Here is a 22453-nt window from a genome sequence, read left to right on the forward strand (position 1 = left end):
AGCTGCATCTGGCACGGGCCTCAGGCTGCTTCTACTCATGGCGGAAAGTGGCAGGTAGCTGCAGGGTACAAGCAGACCACATGGCCAGAGGAAGCAAGAGAGAGAGAAGAGGTGCCAGGGTCTTTTTAAAACAACCAGCTCTCGCTGGAACTGATAGAGTGGGAACTCACTCATTAATCCCCCCTCCCCCAGGGACAGCATTAATCCATTCATGAGGGATCCACCCCCATGACTCAATCAGTTTCCAACACTGCCACATTGGGGATCAAATTACCACATGCGTTTTGGAGGGGACAACACATCCAAACTCCATCACCAAGGATTCAGTGAAATGTAAACTTCCAAAATTGTGAAAACTTTTGCGCTTCTGGTCATCCTGTGACTAAAGGCTTCCTCCTCAGTGGTTCGCCATGGCTTTTCCTCATCCAGCCTCTCTCCCTCTCCCACTCTGTTCCACCGTGCCAGTTTGCCATGCCCCATGACCTAGAGGCAGTTGTCCTCAGCTGTTCAGCATATGCTCATCAGTATAGCAATGCCATGATATACGTTTTTCTTATTAAAAAATAAAAAAGGTATTTAACTTTTTGAAAAACAATAGATTTACATGGTTGAAATCCCAAAAAGTATAAAAAATTATTTAGGAAGAATTACCTTCCTTTCTTATCTCTGATTGTTCCCTGCTCTCACTGCCCAGCCACTGCCATTAGTTTCTTATGTATCATTCCAGAGTTTATTTGTGTACACACAATAAAACTTGACTATAGATTCTTGTTTTCCCTCCATTTTTACACAAAGATAGCATGTTGTACTCACATTTTGATAGCATGCTTTTCTTCACTTAACAATGTATCAGGGAGACCTTTCCTAATGGTACACAGAGCACATTCTCACTCTTTTCTATAGCTGCATAGTACGCTACCATATAGATGCACCGGAATTTATTTCACTGGTTGTCATTTGGGTTGTTTCAATCTTTACTATTTCAAATAGAGCTTCAATGAGTAACTATACACTATGTCATTCACATGTGTAAATACAGCAATGATATAGCCATTTAGTAGTTTCGAATGGGGTCTCTTACAGAAAACTATGGGTTAAAAGGATTCTCACCCTGGCATGTCAGTACTTTCTGATTTGGATGTTCTGTGGGGCACACTGTAATCCAGAAACCTGGGAATAACCTGATCAATATGCCTAGTAATAGCAGATATTGTACCCTACCCTGACACTTGTATTATAAATAGACTTGACTTAGAAAACTCCGTATTTTGCTCTCATTGGTTTTCACCAGAGTTGCCTGACTTCAAAAGATGTTTATTTGGCAAGAGGTCATTGGTAGCGTTTGCCGTCACTGGGCCTGGGCAACTTCATCCTCTTTTAGAATTCATTCTTCTTGGGGTGCCTTCTGGCCCTCTATGAAATTCTCAAATGCTACTGTGATCATGTTTCTGTAGACGGGCCCATCTTCGCTTGTGCCTGGAGAAATTGAAGGGGCTGGTGCCACTTGGTCCTGAATCAAATCGACATACTACGTTGAGTTTATTAACAAAAGCCAAATTGCACATAAAGGTAAGTGTATCCTGGGGATGTCCCTTTATCTTTGCCTGTCCAGTGAGAGTTTGTCTGTTGTTATGAGGGACAGAAAATGTATATCTCCAGGACAGTCCTCTCCTCTGAACTCTTTCACCCTGCCTCTTGGATGAATCCCATGCACCTCAAATGCTGCATGTCCAAAATTCAATAGAGTATGTCTCACCCCTGTGCACCAGAAGTTAAGCAGTCCATCCAACTGTCCATTTGATTGTACAAGCCAGAAACTCAGGAGTCCTTGTAAACTCCTGCTCCTTAGCCGTGTATATCTAAGCCATCTCCAAGACTTCAGTATTTCACGACCTGGTCTACTTCCACCTTCATCCCACCATTGTCTACTGCAATAAACTCTTCACAGGTCTTCCTACATCCCTCTGACCCCTTCTGGTCTACTTCCCATGCTTCCCCAAAACAATCCTTCCAGAGCACAAATCAACACACTACCCTGTTTAAAATCCTTCTGTGGCTCAGGACAAACTCTTCCACCAGGACTGCCCCAGGCTCTGCCTACCCTGGCCCTCACCTGTGTCTGCAGCAGCATCTTGTACCGTACACTCCCCTCTCTCCAGCCCTCCTCTCAGTCCCTTGCACTTGTCATGTTCTCTCACCACTGGGCCTTTATACGTGCTGTTCCCTCTGCTTGGTATGCTTTCCCCTTTCTTTTTCACCTAGTTAATGTCTACTCATCCTTCAGATCTCAGCACAAGTCTTGCTAGCTCAGAGAAGCCTTCACTGACCTTCCTGACTCAGTCACCTCCTTCCCGTGACAGGTGGTCCTGTAATTGGATATCTCTGTCTCTTAGCACTTGTCACATTCGACATTTGGCAGTGGCTTGTGTGACAATTGGGTTGACTCCATCATTAGACTGTAGACTCCACAAGGGAGGGGAGTGGGTCTTTGTGCTCACTTTGTATGCCAGCACCTCACAGAGTGTCTAGCACAAAGCTGACCCACAGTATGCAGCTTGGATAGCAAAGGCTAAGGTGAGTTGTATTCAAACTCCTGAGAGCCATAGCCAAAATTACTGCTCAGCATGTTTTACAGTCATATCTTGGCTGGACAAATATCACTTTTATTATGGTTATTATGGTTAGTAGCCTGTATGCGTGACAATTCTGGGAGAAAAAGAATTTCTATTTAAAGCAAAACGGCTTAATTAAACAATCTTCTTAATTATCTGAAGTATATGAGAAGATAGGGGGCAGATTTGTAAAAACAAGTAGTCTATGGAAATGTGTTTTCTAGACTCTTCTTTTGGACAATTTGGAATCAGGACTTCAGAAGGAACTGTTATTTCCTGATAACAAGCAGAAGATAATTGAGACTTGGCATGCCTCAAAAAAGTGCTATGTAATTGGGGCATGTACTTGAATAAACATAATTTTAAATGGAAGTGTGTCTCTTAAACTCCCATCATGTGCACTTTTCTATTTGAGAGAGATTAGCTGTTTAGGGGATCACTGCAGGCAAGGGAGACCAGGTTAGGGGTTCCTGCCTGCGGTCTTTTTGATACCAAAATTGAGGGGTACCATTTGTGCCCACCAGGATGCCAGAGTGTCAGAGCTCACCCCAGAATCCCTGTCACAGGACAAGTACTCTAGTGTTGTTGATACTGAAGAAGTTAGACAAAACCAGGAGTCACTGGCCAGTTAACTTGCTGTCGCAAAGAGAAGCCTGACAGGTGACACACCACATGGCTTCTGAGGAAAGCTGGCGTCTTTCACTGCTAGAAGGGAAGATGCAGTGTCATTGCCAATTTAGAAATCTCCCTGTGGGCTCTAGCAACTACCCCTTTGACTTGCAGAAACTTGAAGATTGTGACAGAAAAGCCATCCACCAAATAGACCAGCTTCAGCGAGAACAGCGGCACCTGAAAAGACAGCTGGAGAAGCTGGGCATTGAGAGAATACGGATGGACAGCATCGGCTCCACGGTCTCCTCGGAGCGCTCCGACTCAGACAGGGGTGAGCCAATCTGCTCCTTCTCAGCCCACCTCTGCCCCCTCCCTCTTCCTCTGGCACCTGCCAGAGGGATACAGTGCTGCTCTCAGGAGGCAGAGCATAAAAGGAAACAAGAAATTGTTGAGGGTTTAGGGAAGTTGAGGAGTGTGACCTCTACTAATAAGTCCCTCTTTCCTATTAGCAGTTAGGGAGCAGCATCCAAAGGAGGGTTTGATTGGGGTTGCTTTGATTTTCAGCCTGAGTTTTCTGCAGAATGCCTTCACCGGTGTCTCTCTCTTGTCCTTCCTGCAGAAGAAATTGATGTTGACGTGGAAAGCACAGACTATCTCACGGCTGATCTGGACTGGAGCAGCAGCAGCGTGAGTGATTCTGATGAGCGGGGCAGCATGCAGAGCCTGGGCAGTGACGAGGGCTACTCCAGCTCCAGCATCAAGAGAATAAAGCTGCAGGACAGTTGTAAAACGTGCCTTGGTCTATAAGAGAGTGGGCGTGGGGCTGCCTCCCGGATGGTTCTCCCTGTCGGATCTGATTAGGTAGTGTATTGGACCTGCCCACACGCTCTTGCATGTGAACTTCAGTGTACCACCTGTACCAAAATCAGTTCTGTCAAAGTTTTCAAGGAAGTGCTTAGGATTATGGGTTTCTGATTGCATCCACTAGCTTCTCTCTCTCTCCGTAAAAATTCGTCTCTGAGAGACTGTACATTCCATTCAATTTGGAGCACCCAAGAATTCTTAGACCGAGTAAGCAATTTTCATATCTCTGCAATTTCCCCTTCTTCTTTACTGTCCTCATGTAGTCTACCAGACTGTTCTTGAAGTTTTCTGGCTTACTATGTTACTTGCGTAGGAGAAATGTTGAAGTATGTCTTGTGCTTAGGAAACTGAAGAAAACAACTTTTAACGTTGAGATCCTGATCTCAGAACTCCAAAGTAAGCTTTGAAAGCAGCAATTAAGAGCACTTAACCACGGACCTCACCCCCAGCGAGGAAGTCAGGAATACCTCCAGAAAACACACCCTGCACACACAGTCCATGCTAATCCCCGACTCACGTGTGGATGGGAGCAGTATTTCTCACTTTAAAATGGGCACCTTGACAGTGTGTCTTTGAGGCTGCACAGCTATTAAAAGTTCCAACATTGTTTGTTCTCACAGACAAAATGGTATAATTGTTGTGCGATATTCTTGGGACCTCACTGTGTACTGCTATCTCAAGTCACATTTTCCCCTCAGAGTTTGTTAATGCTATTTGTCTCTGGAACATTTTTTTTTCCTACCTCAGAGATAAATGAGATCTCCATCTCCCACTTAACACAGTGATTATGCCTCCCCCCCTCCCCCCGCAATAAGTGACATTTGGTCCAATTCTAATGTATTTTCCTATTCAACTTTCAGCAATAACTGAGCTTTGGCACTAGCTGAGCTAGTGGCCATCATCAGTGAAAGACAAAGTTCACATTTCTACTCTCTGTGTTGCAGGTGAACAGGAGGGGATGGTACAGTGTTACTAGAATTCCTCTCCTTAATGATTATTTTTGGACACACCTGGAAACTTCTTTATGAAGGCTTTTGGGTTGATAGTTTAAAAGGCTGATTTTTCTTTTTGGTAATGATTTCTCACTTAAGTGGTCTCCCACTTTGTAGCATTTTTATTTAAGCTAAAACGGAGCACATGTATATGTACATAAGACATGTTAAATCTATAAATACTATTTATTCATTTTATATAAACTAATGTAATGGAAAATAAATTCTTATGACTTTGTGCTTTTATAGATGTTCTAGAAACTTTGTATGTAGGTATCTACAAAATTGGTTCATTCCCCTTAATATTTTTGCATTCATATTTTTGAGGTCTTGAAGTTTTCAGCCTCTGGCAAATCTTTTTCATTGAAATTGAACCATTTGTAAAACCTGTGACCCTGAAGCGGAGTGTGTGTCACCAAGTGATGAGAACATTCCTAAAATCCACAGGCACACTGCGACCTAAGGGCTCAACGGCTGACTCAGCAGCGGGCAGCCATCCGCCCATGCCCCGCTGCTGGCCCACGCCGAGCACAACACAGCCTCGCAGCTCCGCAGCCCACCAGCCTCCACACAACTGAGGTCAGAGTTCACGAGCACTCTGTACGGAAGCTCATTCTATACCTGAAGAGCGATCTAAACAAAGCAAGCTTGCTTCTGTGGGTTTTTTTTTTTAATGATTCTTTAATGTATTAAACATTTTTTAAAAATTGGAAATAGTGGATTCCTAAAATGATTCCAAAGTCATTTGTAATTCTTCTGTTTTCATTTGGTTCTGGTTTTTTCTTTTTTTTTTTTCCATTTCAACTTTGGGTGGGGGGAGGGGCAGGTGACACAAAGGATTTTTTTTTTTTTTTCCTTTTTGTCTTTTTTTTCGTGTCCGGCAACGGATCGCAACCCTCAGTGTCACGCCCATACCGGACCGGGGATCGGCAACGGGACCGCAAACCTCGGTGCTGCACCCGCACCTCGCTCAGCCAGTGAGCGGGAACCGGTCTGTATGTGGGATCCGAACCCTCGGCGGGAGCGCCACCACACTTCCCAAGCGGCGCACTGTAGCAGTGCGCCACCGGGCCGGCCCAAGGATTTTTTTTTTAATTGTTGGAATCTTTTCCAAGAACCAGCTGAAGATTTGCACTGAAATACAACTTGTATGCCTTTTGCATTTTTAAAGCCTGCTTCCTGAATTTAAGCAGAGTGATAGAGTTCAAAGAGCCAGCTTAGCCTGTAACATGTTTGAAAAAGATATATCTGCACTTTGAGGTCCTTTTCAAATGCCATTTGCTAGACCTCTCAAACACTTTCTTTAATTGCTACATCCAAGCGCCTCACAAGTCCACGATGCTGGATGCTATATGACATCGAAAATTCTAGACTTTGGAAAAAGCTTGTGGGCTTGCATTGGGGGAGGGAAGGGAACAAAATTTGTGTATTTGTTTAATTTAGAAATAAGGCATCTAAGAGATGCCATTATTTTCTGTGTTTTAATTGTTGTGCCTTTGAGTTAAATTGCATTTTTGTCTTTTGGTTGCAATATGAAATGTACTGTCCCAATATAAAACAGTAATTATTTGACCTTTGCACTGTTTGTCTGGTCCTTTTCAATTTGATTGCATATAAATGTGGAACTTGATAGATCTCTATATTTTTAATACACTTGTGATAAACTGACACCAGGGTTAGACATTACTTTCAAAGCTTGAGGTGTAGATGAGTCAGCATGCTAGACAGGCTTCTCTCTAACCAAAACTGTAAACTTCAGGACCAGCAAACTCAGCCTAAGGCAGCTAATCCCCTTCCCCACGCAGCTGATCGGCAGCTCTGATTCACCAATCTGTCCTCTCTCGTTCACTGATCCACCAGCGTGACTGCTAAGAGCTATAAAGTCTTTTTGGTTGTTTTGTTTTTTAAGCAGAATAAAAAACCTTTATATTGGGGTTGGTGGGGGGAGGGGTTGGGCAAAGATATAAACCCCAGCCTTTAAGACTTTGACAATTGTACATAAACATAGAAGTGTATAAATATAGGCACATGCATATTTTTATGTGAAAGTTGATTTTTAAAAACTAAAAAGAAATCTAAATTGCACTCATTGATACCAATGTAATGCAGATGGGAAAGTAAGAGTGCATAGTCCAATTTAATTTCATGCAATGAGAAAAACATATATGTCTGCTTCTGTTAACATCCCTGAAAACACAGCTTTCCATCCTTGTTGGCTTTGAATGGTGGGCCAAGCACCTGGGGGGTATTTTTATTGTGGTTTTCTTTTGCTAAGCAGAGATAGTGAATTCTCCAAGGTGCTGGAAGTGATTGCTGGCTCATTTCTCTAGTCACAGACCTAATGCTAGTTTAGTAATTCAAAGAGCATAACATTTTTTGATCAGGACCTAGATTCTCCCTGTCAACTCAAGACTAAAATAATTTCAGTGTTGATTCAGAATTGAGCATTAAGTAGGCCCTGCTCCTGCAGTCTGCTGCTTCAGTGTTTTTTGTTGCTGTCTTGTTTTTATTTTTTAAGGTGGGCATTTTCCTTTAACCTCCACTTTTTTCAAAAGAAACAGAGGGTCCTCAACCTGCATTTCCTATGGGCCTCTCTCCCCCATCCCTGAAGTGGCCAAGAGGAAATCCTGGGGTGTAAGAAAAAGTATAAACTAGGTAGGATTGTGATGCTCAAAATAACTGTATAGCAATATCTTGGGGCTCGATAATGGACTTTTTTCTTCTTGCCTCTTCCCCGTCCTTTAAAGAGAGCTTATTTTTGAAAATGTGTGTGTGTGTGTGTGTGTGTGTGTGTGTGTGTATACACAGACACATTATTGTTTAGGTTTTTATACCATACTGTATTGGCAAGAATACTACCTTCAGTGTGTGTATACACACAGACACATTATTGTTTAGGTTTTTATACCATACTGTATTGGCAAGAATACTACCTTCATTGTGCTTTATGATCTATTCATTCCCCCAAATCTTGGTCTTTTCTGTTTCTTCTTTACTCATTTCTGTTTCTTTGTCTTACCCTTTTTACCTTCCCTGCATGTTGAACACCTGGTAGTAAAAGGCTGAAAGGCAATTTCCTGCATGTCAATCTATTATTTTCTATTTCTGACTCTGATGCAGTATGTTTAGGTAGCTGGCTACTGCTGATTAAAAAACCCTTCCTGGGAGAAGACAACCCAAAGACCCATTTAGATGAGGTGGTTTTTCTCATTCTACATGATCAGATCTCTGTAGACTGTAGGGTTTTTTGTTTTCAAAGATACTGGCTTGGGGGTGGGGTGCTATATGTGACTTATGATTTTTTCACTAATAATATTACATAGATAATTTTCTTATATTCTTCTGAAAGAAGAAATAATTGGCACTGCCAGATTCAGCTATTGAATAGCTGAAGAAATTGAGTATCTTTGTCTTCTCTCAAAATCATAAAATGAGAATTAGTAAGGCACCCACTTCCAAGAGTTACCTGGATTTTTTATTTTGAGTTCTATTCTATCTGGGGGGATGGCAGTTTGAGGTGGCATTCTTCATTTTAGCTTTTACTTTAGAACCAAACCTGCCTTTACCCTTTGTCCCTGGAATTGGTGCTCTTGGAATACTGCTGTTAACCATCAGTGTGGTGGGGACCATCTTCCTAATGGTAAACACAGCCTAAACAGGGGAGCAGCAGATGAAAGAGTATGAATTTCTGTTTCCAGATGTTTATTTCTTTATGTAAATATGACGCCAATGTAATCCTGTGTCAAGACCATAGAGAATGGTGCTCTTTACAACAGTTAGCACATGCATTTTTAGAAAATACTCCATGTTTTAGGGAATCTTTGCTGTGTATATGTAAACTTCTGTATTGTTCAACCGTTAACAAATAATAAATTATTTCATTATTAAAGAAATTTTGGTTTTCCTAATGTTTTGTATCCCAGTTTACCCTTTCATGGTTTATACTTACAGGAATGAGTTAATCAAATTACTTTTTTCTTTTAATTTTATGGAGAACGAACTTGCCAGAAGTTTTCAGCCCTTGGATTCTGTGATAAAGGCTTTGGATCGCATGGCTTCAGCTGAGCCCATGTGTTGATCAGAATTATTCCCAACGCCATCCTCTCCACTGCCGTGTGACCCACTTACCCATTTCACCTGCTTATTCACTTGCTCTTATCTGGCTGGCTCTTCATCACAGATGCCCCTGAAGACACAGGCAGCATGCGGGGGTCATAGGAACCACCAAGACTTCTCCATCTTTTGAACAGCCCATAGTCTGGTGGGAAAGACATACACATAATTTAATGCAGTGTAGTTAGTTGTGGAGTAAAGTTGTATAAAAAAGCTCTACGAGAAATCCCAGAGGTGGTGCATTCGAGCTGGGTCCTGGAGAAAGAGTGGGTTTACGGGGAAAGTGGACATGCAGTGCTCAGGAAAGGGACCGGCTCCGTGGGGCTGAGGTGCGCCCTGGTGCACGTGGAGGGAAAGACCTCATGAGCCACACAGTTCATGAGAGGGGAGAGGCACAGGTTTATGATGTTCTTTTACGTAGTAACCCTTTGGGTTAATTTGCATTTATTCATTCATTGAACACATACAAATTGAGCACCTACTCTGTGTCAGGCTCTGTGGTAGGGCTGAAGACACATCAGTGAACAAAACACAGAAGCCCCTGCCTCACGGAGCTGCCTCTCTGGCATGAGTCTGACTCCGGAGCCCAAGTCCTCGTCTTGGCAAACAGGCTGAGCGCGCAGTGCATCCTCCGGACCGGGTCCTTGCTCCCCCAGGAGAGCACTTGTTAACAGTCAAGAGGAAGGGAAAAGGTGGCTTTCTCCTTCCTTCTTGACCAGTGACTTCTTATTCTAAAAACTAACACAATTTTTTGGAAGGTTTTATGGTGGTCTAGAAGTTAACTATAATGGCATTTAGCCCGCAGGTCTTATAAAAAAAAAAAAAACTTTCTGATACTTCTACTTTGGAGAGGTGGCCTGGCTCATCTCCTTTCTCCAAAAAGTAAGGGCAACGTGCTGGGGGGATTCTAGGGTCCGTCTCCATGGACAGGCTTCAAATTGAACCCACCGAACAGTGAACTGTTAGCAACATCAGTGAAAGCTTTGTTCTACCAAAGCATCAGGATCCCTTGTTTACTGTGGCTGAGGAGAGGAAGCTCTGAACTGTAAATAATTATGAAGACAGCTTTCACATGAAGATAGCCTCCCCCACAAGATGACAAATCTTATTTCCAGTTTCCTGACTTTGTTCACAGTAGCCTGATAAAAAAAGTATCTTTTGTATGCTGTGTGGGTCCATGTCATAGTAGCGGTCAGCCCACCTTTACAGAGTGCTTGCTAAGGCTGGACGCTGTGCTATAGTGCCTCAGGGAATCTGGGGGGGGGATGCTATCATCCCATTTTACAGATAAGGAAACTGAGGGAGAGAGAGGCAAGGCTTTTGACCCATAGTACACCGAGCTGGTGAGGAGAGTGATTGGGAACCTCAGTAGTCTGACTCGAGCCCCACACTCCCTTGCCTCAATTTTTGCAACAGTTGTGTCAAATTCTCATCAATTGTCCATATATAGCATCTTTTCCTTTTTAAGCTTTTGAATGAGGCTACCTATTTTCTATGGAGCTGGCCTGAGGTTCCAGCTAGTGGAGTAGAAAACTGGGAACCCACAAGACAATTTTGGATTGTCATTGCTAAGTCATTGTCCTCCCCTCGATCTTAACTTCCCTCTGTGCCTATTGTGAAGAATAACCCCCCACTGCCGATCCTCTTGGGGTCTGGTGGTAATAAACTGGAATGATCTCAGAGGAAGCTATTCTTTCTATATCATGTCTTTTTGTTTGTAGACCCTGTGATGTTGCTCCATTTATCCAACTAGTATCTACTAAACACAACTTCCACTTAGGCCATGGAGTCCCATTATCAAGTGGCACCTTGGTTCACCTCTTAGATGTCACTAGGACTACACGAGGAGGGACACACCATGGCTCTCTGCCAAGAGGCTCTGGAAGGGCAACTCTTCCCATTGCCCACTTGCATGCAACTTAGATTTTCAGAATACAAAATTTCAACACTTGGAGAAGAAATAGGCATGGAAGGGAAAATTACATTAGGGGGTGGGGAAGTGCTCAAACATGTCATTCTGACTGTGCTATTCAGACAACAAATAGTGAACAGGAAGTGGTTAAATTGAAAGAGGGGGGGCAGAGAAGAGCATGACTCAGGATAGAACATGGACTTTGGTGGTGGGGGAGGGCAGCATTTTCCAGGTGGTACCTCACCTAAGTGCTGTTCAGAAAGTCAAAACAAACCCTAAAGCTCCTGTAGCCCTGCAATGCAGCTCAGAGGCTTCTCTCAAAGAGAAACCAGGCAGTGCAGAGGTGGCTCAGAGAGAGGGAGAGACCTTTGCTAAAATGCCTGCATTTTGCAAATATCTCATCAGAAGAGTGCAAGGTGCCTTAAGTCCCAGCATCTGCATGTATCTTTCCAACAGCAAATTCAAAAACATCACAGCTAGAGCTCTCCCCAGACAACCAATGAAGACTCTACACTTTTAAGTGTGAAGCCTGAGCAACTGCAGAGGTTGTGACAATTGTCTGCAACTTTGCAGCTAAAAGCTTTGGTCAAAGAAGCTGCCAGTCAAGTGCAGACCGGCACAGGGTGTGGAACAGCATGGGGACATCAATCAGTGGAAATACATGATCAGGATGGGACCCGGGTTAGGCCCTGCTTTCTCATCACCACACTCAGATCTTTTAATGTCAGGCAAAACTATTTTTTCAGAGCTCATTGCAGGAATTCCATTGCTCACTCCCCCACTACACCCCCAAGAACAGGTGTGTGTTTACCTCAGGGAAACAGAGAATCATGAAAGAGATCATCTCTCTCTTCTTGCTTTGGCTGCCAGGAAGCTCAGAGCCAAATTCACATCTCACTTTTAGTAATTATGTGAGGCCCTATGACTTCCATAATTTGTGTCCTAATTTCCTCCTAGTCCTTTCTCTTACCTTAATTTTTATTTAAAATTTTTCCTATTTTAACATATACAATTTTGGAAGCCATATCAGACCCACCTTTGCAGAGAACAGGGAGGACACTGTCCTGTAGGATCACTGTCTGTGTGAAATTTAAAGTGCCCTGGTCTTTTCCTTTGCAAGCAGAGGGAAGTGAGGTTGGCTAAGCAAGAGTGAGGTTCCTGGGTCAAGAGTGTGGAGATGGAAGGTGGGTGTGGGGTTTTTTTAGTAGTGGAAACAAACTTGCCAAGGAATAGAAGGGAGCTGCCTCAGGGCCGAAGATAATCCCTACTCATCTAGAAGAATTGGGGCTTCTCTGGGGGTTTCCACAGAGGTTGGAGGCAGTGGCAGAGGTGACCTGGCTCTGAGTCACCTGTCAGAAGCAGGAAGGAAAAACACCTTTTCTCCCCAAATCAAGAAAGTTCACTGGATTGCAAGTAAATGAGAATCGTGTTTTTGCAGGGCTAGCCTTGAATCTGCTGTGTTACATATTTTTAAAAAGCAAATCACTTGCAAATTTCAGTATTTTATTAACACACTACTTGTGGCCCCACCAAGGTTAAATTCGTGGACACAGGTGGACCTGCAGGAAGGTGTCCAGTGGCATAAATGGGACCCTGTCCTCAGCCCATTCGATGTCATTGTAATAACCTGGAATTGGTATGGATGGCACTTTCTATACATCCGGAGATGACTCCAACGTAGTAAGATGGCAGCAGGATGGCCTGCAGAATCAGGATCCAAAAAGTTCTTGACAGCTGAAGTGGGGGGTCATCTTGGACAAGATGCCTTTGAAGAGAGTAAATGGAGGTTCTTGTACTCGGCTGTACATGCACCGATAACGGAGATAAGTGCCGTTTACCGGCTGGCACGTCCCAGAGCAGAGGGGGCTGTCGCTGCATCGGCTCAGTGCAGGGTCTCCAAAGTGAGGAACCCCTGCAGAGTGAAGCCCGTTGGTCTTAGGAAAAGGCCTTTAGCATCAAATCAGAGTGAGGTAGGAGGCCGCCCTGAGCCCAGGCCACTGGGCCCCTGGAGCCCCGTGCCAAAGGCTGACTGGACCCCACCAAAGCCTCAAGCTGGTCTCCCCCCCACTCTGCCCACGCCCCACGATCCTTTTAAACCAGACATCAGGTCCCAGCCCTCCTCAGCCCAAAACCCTCCTGTGGAATGTCATTCCGCTCAACGGAATGTCCATGTCTCCTCAGTGGTAAGTCCCCAGCTGACCCAGCCCTGGTCACCCTCCCAGAGTCCCTTCCCTCCAACCCCTCACTCACAATTCTCAGGGCCCCCACTCGGGCCTCTGCACTCGCTGCTCCCTCTGCCTGGAATGCTGTCCCCCGACACCTTCACAGCTGTTCCCTCACTTCACACAGGTCTCAGGGCAGATGTCACCTTATCCATGAGGTTCCTCCAGACTCTGCCTATAGAAAATGGGGGACACAGCTCTTTATTCTCTCTCCCCCTCGCTCAGGCTCACTTCACTTTCTCTTATCACCACATGGCATCTAATATTTTTATCTGTTTGCTGTTTCAATGGAGTTATCAGAACAGAGACTGAACTCTCCACTGTGTCTCTGTCCCAGCACCCAGGACAGTGCCTGGTGCACCCCAAGTGCTCAGCGGTACCCACGTGTGGATGGATGGGTGGATGAATGAATGAATGCTCTTTAAGAGAGACAGAAGCGAGCTCAAAACTGTGTCTCTGTCCCAGCACCCAGGACAGTGCCTGGTGCACCCCAAGTGCTCAGCGGTACCCACTTGTGGATGGATGGGTGGATGAATGAATGAATGCTCTTTAAGAGAGACAGAAGCGAGCTCAAAGCTGAGGCAGGACAATATTCTCCAATGTCATATGGTACCAAGTGCAGATGGTGAGGTTTTTATTAAAAATTAAGGACTTTATTACTGTCAGAGTTGTACAGTATGTGAGGGCCACAGCAAATGCCTGGGCTTTAGAAGAATCCAGATGACTCGCTCAAAATCAAAAGCAATTGAACAGAAAACAATTGGGCTGAGAACAATGTGGGGAGAAAGCAATTCAGCCCAAAGGACAATTTGGTCTAAAAGTATATTGCACATTATTTTCCAAAAATTGGAATTTTAGTATAGCATGGAGGTAAATTGCTTCCTTTTGTGCCTTTTCAAGTATTTTGCTTAAATTTCAGAATATCTTGTTTTACTTTCTGCTTTAAATTTCTAGTTAATTTTTAGTCAACTATTTTAATTCTTTTCACTTTTTAAAAATTTTATCATGGGCCGGCCCGGTGGCGCACTGCTACAGTGCGCTGCTTGGGAAGCGCGGTGGCGCTCCCACTGAGGGTTCGGATCCCACATACAGACGGCCACTCACTGGCTGAGCGAGGTGCGGGCGCAACACCGAGGGTTGCGATCCCGTTGCCAGTCCCGGTCCGGTACGGGCGCGACACTGAGGGTTGCGATCCATTGCCAGTCACGAAAAAAGACAAAAAGGAAAAAAAAAAAATTTTATCATGAAATGTCACATACATACATAAACATGCATAAAACATGAAAGTGCTGCTTAGCGAACTATTATATAGTAAACACCCACAAAACACCACCCAGTCAAGGACCAGGACCTCGCCAGCCCCCCAGGTCCCCTGACTACCCTTCCTGACACAGTGCCCTTGTTAACCCTAAAGGACACAGCCACCCAGCTGCTTGTGTAATCACAGCCTTTCTCGCCTTTATAATTCTGCCACCTGAGGATGCATGTCTAGGCACTGTGGTTAGTTTTGACTATTTGTTTTAGAATATTACATAAGCAGACTCACTCCGTATGCTGCTCATTTCTGGCTTCTTTCACGCAACATTATGTTTGTGAGATTTGTCTATATTGTGTGTACATTCCTTTTCATTACTGTATTGTGAGGTTTACCCTCGGTGCTGCTCCCGCGCCTCGCTCAGCCAGTGAGCGGGAACCGGTCTGTATGTGGGATCCAAACCCTCGGGCGGGAGCGCCGCCGCGCTTCCCAAGAGGCGCACCATCCAGTGCGCCACCGGGCCGGCCCTAGCCAGGCCTTTTAAGGCTCTTTTTTGTTGCTGGGCCAGAAGTCAGTGTTGCCTGTAAGACACAAGACTCTCTTCTTTCCCGTCTTCGTACCTGCCTAAACCCACAGATGAATCTACGTTCGAGTGCCCTGTACGGGGAGTTGGGGGATGGTCTGGGGTAAGACAAGGTGAGGAGGGTAGATCTGGCTTGACAGGGGGTGGATGCTGGTCAGTTCTGGCGAGAACAGGCACCCACACACTACCCAGTGGCCTCACCCCAAGGAAGTGGTAGGAGGACATCACATGAAGTGGCTGCCTGGTGTCTCTAGGAAGGCAGGACCCGAGCCCAGGGCTCCTACTGGCCTGCGCATGGCACACCAGGCAGCCACGTGGATCTGAGTGGGTACCTGAGATGAAGTCACGCATTTTCTCTATTTTAGAACCCATGTTCCCCCACACCCACCTCCACCCGCTACATTTACTGCTTCTTAGATCAGGATACACCACTGGCATGTACACGTAAGTTGCAGGGTTTGCTTTGCTTTCCTCTAAAGTATTATTAAATTCATGACATACTTTTAGGATAGAATCCTTTTTTTTTTTCTTTTTCTTTATTTTTTAGGTGGCTGGCTGGTACAGGGATCGCCCCCTGGACCTTGGCATTATCAGCACCACACTCTAACCACCCGAGCTAACCGGCCAGCCCTCATAACACACTTTTTAGCTGAGTGCATCTTAGAGTTGAACAAATGCAGCGTCTGCCTGTCTGGCCTCCTGGAGTTTCCTCAAAAGTCATATGGAACCCTCCACACCTGGCCCACTGTCTTTCCCTCCAGTGACCCCATTAGCTGGCACCTGGCTGGTCCTTGCCTCCTTCCCTCTCCCCTCTACACCCCACATCTTCCTGGGAAATACCCACTCACTCATCTTTCAAGACAGTTTAAAGATCTCCTCTAGGGAGCCATCCTGACCCCCAATCCCACCCAGGTTACATCCTCTCCCTGGACCCCTGCTCTAGCGCAGGCAAGAGTGGGGTGACGGACAGCCCTGGGCCACTCTGGCTGCCCCCCTCTTCCAGACTGTAAATCCCAAGAGGACAGGGCTCACTTCCCACACTTCCCAGTGCAGACAGAAGCTCTGACAGGAGCTCAGAGACGGGGAAGCGTCCTACAGGCAACACGGCCTCGGAGAATCCACCACAGTCCAGGCTCAGAGAGTTACAGAGTTTAGCAGGCTTGGGGGATACTGACCCACAATAGCTGGGCAGTCAGAACTTGAGAACCGACTTAGTAATCCACAGTGAGAAACACAACAGCTAGGTGGAGGGACAGTCACAGTAGCCTGACCAGAGTTTGCCCTCCTTGCAGCCCGGCTAAGAAGCTCCAATACCTGAGGTTGCTTGGCAACAGTGGAATCGGGACAGAAGTGGTGACTGATGGGACTGGAATGTGGGGTAGAGTCAGCTCCAACATCTGCCTCAGTGTCTCCTCAGTGACTGAGGACCAGGCAGGCAGGCTGGGTCACCTCTCTGGGACATAGGAGTGGGCCCCTCCCTGAGTCCAGCTGCCCTCCTGATGGACACATCGTGTCCTCTGATAATGTAATGCCTTCAGACTGGTCCTCAAGGCAAGCCCTGCACACCTGGGAGGGCTTAGCTCTCCCTCAGATGGCTGCATTCCATTTCCTCATTTATCCTTCTCATTTGCTGCCAGGGACCACCCACACCTGGCACTGAGTAGGTGATATTAATGACTGGTGGCTTCTAGATTTGTTTTTCATAGGCATGTAAGCTCTCAATTCTGAAAGTACTTTTTGGGTATTCTAGAATTGAGCAAATAAATAACCTGGAGCCAGATTTCTCATTGTTAAAGAAAGAAATTGCAAATATGGAAGGGGGAAAGTTAGAACAAACTCCACAGGACTGGGATGGAATTGGAGGTATCAGTATGAACTCATATTCTTAATATATGTAAAGAGAGGTATAGAATTACATAGAGCTGTACTGTTTGTTTTTTCCTTAGCCCTGACCGCTGAGAGAACTAAGGAATAATGACATCCTGGCAGCAATGAGCACGCCTGACATCCAGAGCAAGTGTCTGAATACCAGACCCCACTAAAAGGAACCAGGGCTCCTTGGTGAAATGGCTGATCCCAGAGCTGGTGCAGGGAAGGGACAAGATGAACCTGGAACATCTTGTTGTGCCAGAAAATAAGGAGGGGCTCCGATTACGATGGGGACCTGTCCTAAGAAGACAGGAACCAGTTTGAAGAGGCTCCCATGGCCATGTCTAAAACAACTTGAGCATCAAATAATGACAGTAACTGAGTATAACTCATTGAATAAAGTAAGAATCTATGAGTCCACAATGATGTAAATAAATCAATAAACACATAAGGAAAGCTCATCTTCAGAGCTGAGTGCCAGCTAGTAAATGTAGAAGGACAGAATTAGAAAATCACCATGTGGTAACCATCACAGTGATACTCAATTCAGGCAAGAATCATCAATGGACAAAATCTGCTGGGTGACAGTCTGAGGAGAAACAGGGTATTGATGTAGTCTCAGAGTGTCTCCCCACAAGACACTTACTCATTACACAGGGTAAAATAGTTACTTTACAGTCGAGAAACCTGGCAGACAGCACTTTGACCAAGTGATTAAAGTGAATGTCACCACGGAACAAGCGGTGTCCTGTGGCTCATGAGACGATGTGCTGAGGACAGACCATCCCTTCTGGGTGGTCTTAGCCAAAACGCATAACCTGGCTGTGATCATGAGAAAACATCAGATTCACTCAAGCTGGGGGACATTCCACAAAATAACCGGCCAGGTCTCTTCAAAGATGTCAAGTTCATGAAAACAAAGACAGACTCAGGAATCATTCAGATTAAAGGAGACTAAAGAGACATGACAACTAAAGGCACCATGTAGCTGACTTGGATCCCGGACTAGAAAATAATTTTTTCTTTGGCTATAAAGGGTATTGTTGGATGATCAGAAAAATTTGAATAATCAGATAATAGAAGTATATCAGTGTTAACTTCCTGATTTTGGTAACTATTGTGGTTGTATAAGAGAATGTCCTTGTTTTTTTAGGAAATGCATATTGAACTATTTAGAGGTAAACGTGCATCATATTTGCAATTTTCAAACTGTTCATCTACATAAAGATACAGAGAAAATGAGAATGAGAAAGAATGAGAAAGGTCATTGGTAAGATGCTGATATTTGGGGAAATGGTGGAAAATATGGAAATTCTTTGTACTACTCTTGCAACTTTTCTGTAAGTCTGAAATTATTTCAAAACTAAAGTTTAAAAATAAAGGTGTGCTGGATAAAAGCATGAGGGATTATCTAGCACAGTCTGGGGAATTAGCAGGCATTCAGTGTGTGGTAGTCATTATTAGAGAAAGGGGTGTCTGGGGGGGACCTCTTAGCTAGAGGTGTTAGAAAGTGCTAGGCCAGGGCTTTTCCAACTTTCCCACGCCTGAGAACGGCCCGGGGACCTTGTTCAGTGCGGCTGCTGGTGCGGGTCTGACGGGGACAGAGTCTGCATTTGTCACAAGCTTCCCCGCGAGGCTGATGCCACCTTTCCGCCGTGCGTGGACCACCTTTGCGCAGCAAGGGGCTGTTCCGCTGTGCTCCAGACCGGGTGACCCAAGCCCGGCCGCGCACCAGGACCCCTGGAGGCGCTGGCTTTCAGTGCGCTTCCCGGGGGATCTAATGCGCCGCCAGGGTTAAGCCTTTGCACGGATCCCTGCATCCTCCCTTCCGTCATCTCAAATCCATCCTGCACCCAGGAGCCAGATGAATCTTCCTGCTCCTCCATGGCTCGCCCGCCAGCCTGTAAGTCAAGTGCAAGCCGCTCGCCCCGGGCAGCCAGGCGTCTGCGATGTGGCCTCGAGCCTCGGCTGCTGCAGCGCAGGTCCCCTCAGCGCACGGGCGCCGTGGCCGCTGTCACCCCGCGGCACCTGTCTCCCTCCGCTCTCCAGGTGAGAAGCACCACGCGGTCCCTTCCCCGCGCCGGCAGCGCCTCCCACGCCGCAGACCCTCCTGTCGCCGGGCCACTCCCATTCCTCTAGGAGAGGGGGCTGGCCGAGAGCAGCGGGGGAGGGTGTCTGCTGCAGGGACACCCGCAGCCCATTCGCGTCCACCCCGGACAGGGCTCAGCTCCCTGCCGTGTGGGGGGAAGGGCAGAGGCCCCTTGGGCGTTGCCTGGTCACGCGATTCCCGGTCCCCTCCCCCCACCACGCCCACCCACTCTTCACCCTCCCTCCTTCAGCCCAGCACGTGGCTAGATCTGAAGGACCTAGAGGAAAATAGGTCACAGGGAGGTGCCGCCCGGGGTTGTTCCCTCAGGAGAGGGCTTGGCCCAGGAGAGCGGCCCAGCAGGGAGGAGGGTTGAAAAACAAACTTGAGACAGGAGACCCCCTCCTTGCAGTTCTGCCACCCCATTCTGCAGCATCACTTTCCCGGGGGGGAGACTTCCTCCTGATCCCACACTGGCCCTGGGCCCACCTACCCCGGGGCTCCAGGTGTTTGGCTGCTTCTGTAAACCCTGGGGATTAGGGGCTGAGTCGTGCCTCAGGTCCCGGGAGAAGCACAGCTGGAATCTGAGGGAGGAAGGCGCCATTTGTCTCTCCCTCAGGAGTTGCCCAGGTGGAAACTTCCAGGAGAGGCACATTCCATCCTCGAGAAGGGAAGAGGGCCCTTCGCGCCCTCCAAGGAGAGGCTCTCAAAGCCTTGTGCCCCAGTCTCCTTGCAGGTCCCGAGTCCCTGCAGGTTGGGGTCTCTGGCCTTGCACCATTCTTCCTGGACCCAAGGTCAGCTCGGAGGGTGTGGGCCGCCCTCCCCTGAAAACCGGCTCCCCTGAGGTACTTGGTGGGGAGGCCTGAGATTTGGAACAAATCTGCTCCTTTATGGAGATTTCTGCCCACTCAGCTTCTCTCTTTGGGTTGGTGGTTTTCAAATTCCCAGCCCTGCTGAATTCCAGATAAATAGGCAGAAACTTGGAAGCACATGTGAGGTGGACCCTAAGAGAGATCAACACCCCATTCCTGGACCTGGCCCTGTCCTCCCCCTCCATCTGGCGCCTCTAGTTTCAGGCTCCATTCCAAGTCCCTCCAGGAAGAAGCTGTTCTCACACTGCAGAGTCTGCCCAGCCCCACTGGAGCCCCCACTGCCACCTCCAGCCTCCAGCACACCCTGGGGCTGCCCATGCAGGTCAACACTTGCCTCCAGGTCTTGCTTTCTGCCTCCAAGTTCCACCTCCCAGGGCAGCTGTAAGAACCTATTTGCTCAGCAGATCCTTTACTGTTTGCTTACAATAACTGTAATTTTCCAATCCCCAGTCAAGACATCTCACAGATACCATTAGGGTCACTTTTAGGCATAAAGGGCAATTGGAAAGCTAAAATACTATAGATTGAAATAATTAGAGGAATTATAGCTAGGTTAGAAATGATGAGAGGAATTATAGAGGGAATAAGTCAAAACATTTGAAATTGAGGCTGACTTAGGAAGTCCAAGATGTAGTCACTGTGTACATTCTCTTACATCTCCAACCAGGCACTCAGTAAATACTTGAATCTTCCTTGTCTCTGACAGTGACTCCCTGTTTTCCCACCCTCTCACATCCATTCCATTCATCCCTAATCAACACATTACATGTTTTTTCCATGAATTAATCTTTATTGGTTTTGAGGTCATTGAATTATTGGCACAAGGCTCAATGGGTTCAAAGCAAATGACAGAAGGAAACATACCATTGCGCAGGTGGGAAGACTCATCAGGAAGGCATCCCAGAGCCACTGTGACCCCCATCCAAGAGCTGGGTCTGGCTCCTGAGGACCCTGCAGTCAGGCCCCAGACCAGCTGAGACAGGCTTCGTGGACCTGAAGGTGACCGAGCCACACTTCAGGGGACCTGAAGGGGCCCCCCAGTCCTCTCTCAAAGACAAACACTTCTGGCTTCCTTGGAAGCTTCTTCCAGCCTTCAAGTCTTTGCCACCAATAGCAGCTTGATGACTGCGGGGACCCTCTCCCTCACCTGTGCCTTCTCAATGGACGCCTCCCCCGCCAGGGGCAGATTAAGGCCCCTGCAGAGGGAGGGAAGCGAAAGGGAGGGCAAGAGTTGACTTTGGAGGGTTGGCCAAGTCCAGTGGCTCTCCTGAGGATATATGCCCCCCCACACAATGGTAGCTCTTCCCACCAATATTTGGGAGGTAAGAAAAAGGGGGATTCTCAAAAGGACTGCTGCTGCCGCCCCTCCTCTGAGGGCTCCTCCTCTATAAGCTCCAGGTCAAATTCATCCTCCAGGGACCCTCCAACGGGCAGAAGGCGGAACTTCTTTCCTTTCAGGGTGCACGTGCGATGCTCGAAGTCCAGGACAGCGTTGTGGTCCTGCAGCACGTCGGTGCCAATGATGGCTTCTTCTGCACTGGCGTTGGCTACCAGGAACTGCGCCTTCAGCTTCAGCTTGCCTAGGGACACCACTGTGTCCCAGATGCCCAAGATCTTCATTTCAGCCCCATTGGCCACTTTCACCACATTCTCAAAGGGCCTCAGGGTGTCCAGATCACCATCGGTGACCTCCTCCCACAAGCTGGGGTGGACCACAGAGACCTGGGCACCAGAGTCCACCAGGAACCTCACGGGCACTTTGCCAATCTTCCCCTTGAGGTAGTAGCCCTTACCCATGCTGTTGGCAAAGACGATCTCTTTGGGCAGGTGGCGGTGGGTGGCCCCAGGGTCCCCGAAGGCCTTCAGGAGGGTCTCTTTCACAGTCCCATAGTCTCCCTGGTCCTGGGGACTGAGTCCACTGTAGACCTCCAGGGCATCTCCCCTGAGGGACTCTTTCAGGAACCTTAGCTTGGTGTCATGGTCCCAATGGTTGAGATCATCGATGACCTCGAAGCGGTGCAGCCAGAGGCTCGGGACTACGTTGGCTCCATCAAAAGTCTCCGGGACAAAGGCGTGCTCCCGGCGGCCCTCCCGGCTCCTGGCTCCGCTCCCAGCCATTCCTCTGCTCTGTTCTGGACTGTCAGCAGCAACCCACGCCAAATAGAGAAAGCCACAGAGCAGTGTCGGCGCAATCACGCTGGAGGACGAGGTCTCTCGGAGCTGAGTGTTGCTTACTTGCCCGGCTTTGGGCAAGCAGAAGGGTGCGGGGAGGGCTGTTGGCTGACTGCTGGGCGCAGAGGCAGGTGCGGCTGTGGCCTGCTTGCTCTGCAGGGCCTTTTTGATGCCTAGCCTGGGCCCCCAGGGCTCCTGTTCTCCTTTGTTCTGGAAGCTCCGCCCCTCCCCGTCCCGCCCTCCTGCCAGCATCCAGCCCGACGAGCAGGATGGGTGCCTCACCCTTCTG

General features: G+C 47.2%; 2 protein-coding genes across 2 annotated transcripts in view; one reads left to right on the forward strand and one right to left on the reverse strand.

Moving 5' to 3' along the window:
* Positions 1 to 5818, forward strand: part of MXD1 (MAX dimerization protein 1) — a 25882-nt gene extending 20064 nt beyond the window's left edge. Inside the window, exons 4-6 of the mRNA XM_008576171.1 lie at positions 1455 to 1569; positions 3396 to 3555; positions 3844 to 5818. Coding sequence (XP_008574393.1) covers positions 1455 to 1569; positions 3396 to 3555; positions 3844 to 4031 — 463 coding nt within the window. The 3' untranslated portion in view covers positions 4032 to 5818. The remainder of the gene's footprint in view (positions 1 to 1454; positions 1570 to 3395; positions 3556 to 3843) is intronic.
* A 14943-nt stretch (positions 5819 to 20761) lies between these two features.
* Positions 20762 to 22453, reverse strand: ASPRV1 (aspartic peptidase, retroviral-like 1). Its single transcript, XM_008576172.1, has one exon. It carries the CDS (start codon positions 22414 to 22416, stop codon positions 21334 to 21336), a length of 1083 nt encoding a protein of 360 aa, XP_008574394.1. The 5' UTR covers positions 22417 to 22453; the 3' UTR covers positions 20762 to 21333.

This window comes from Galeopterus variegatus, unplaced genomic scaffold (assembly GCF_000696425.1).
Source record: "Galeopterus variegatus unplaced genomic scaffold, G_variegatus-3.0.2 Scaffold1303, whole genome shotgun sequence".
Classification (NCBI taxonomy): domain Eukaryota; kingdom Metazoa; phylum Chordata; class Mammalia; order Dermoptera; family Cynocephalidae; genus Galeopterus; species Galeopterus variegatus.

Coding starts and splice junctions, on each gene's coding strand:
- ASPRV1 (XM_008576172.1), bottom strand. CDS start 22,416: ATGCTGGCAGGAGGGCGGGACGGGGAGGGGCGGAGCTTCCAGAACAAA.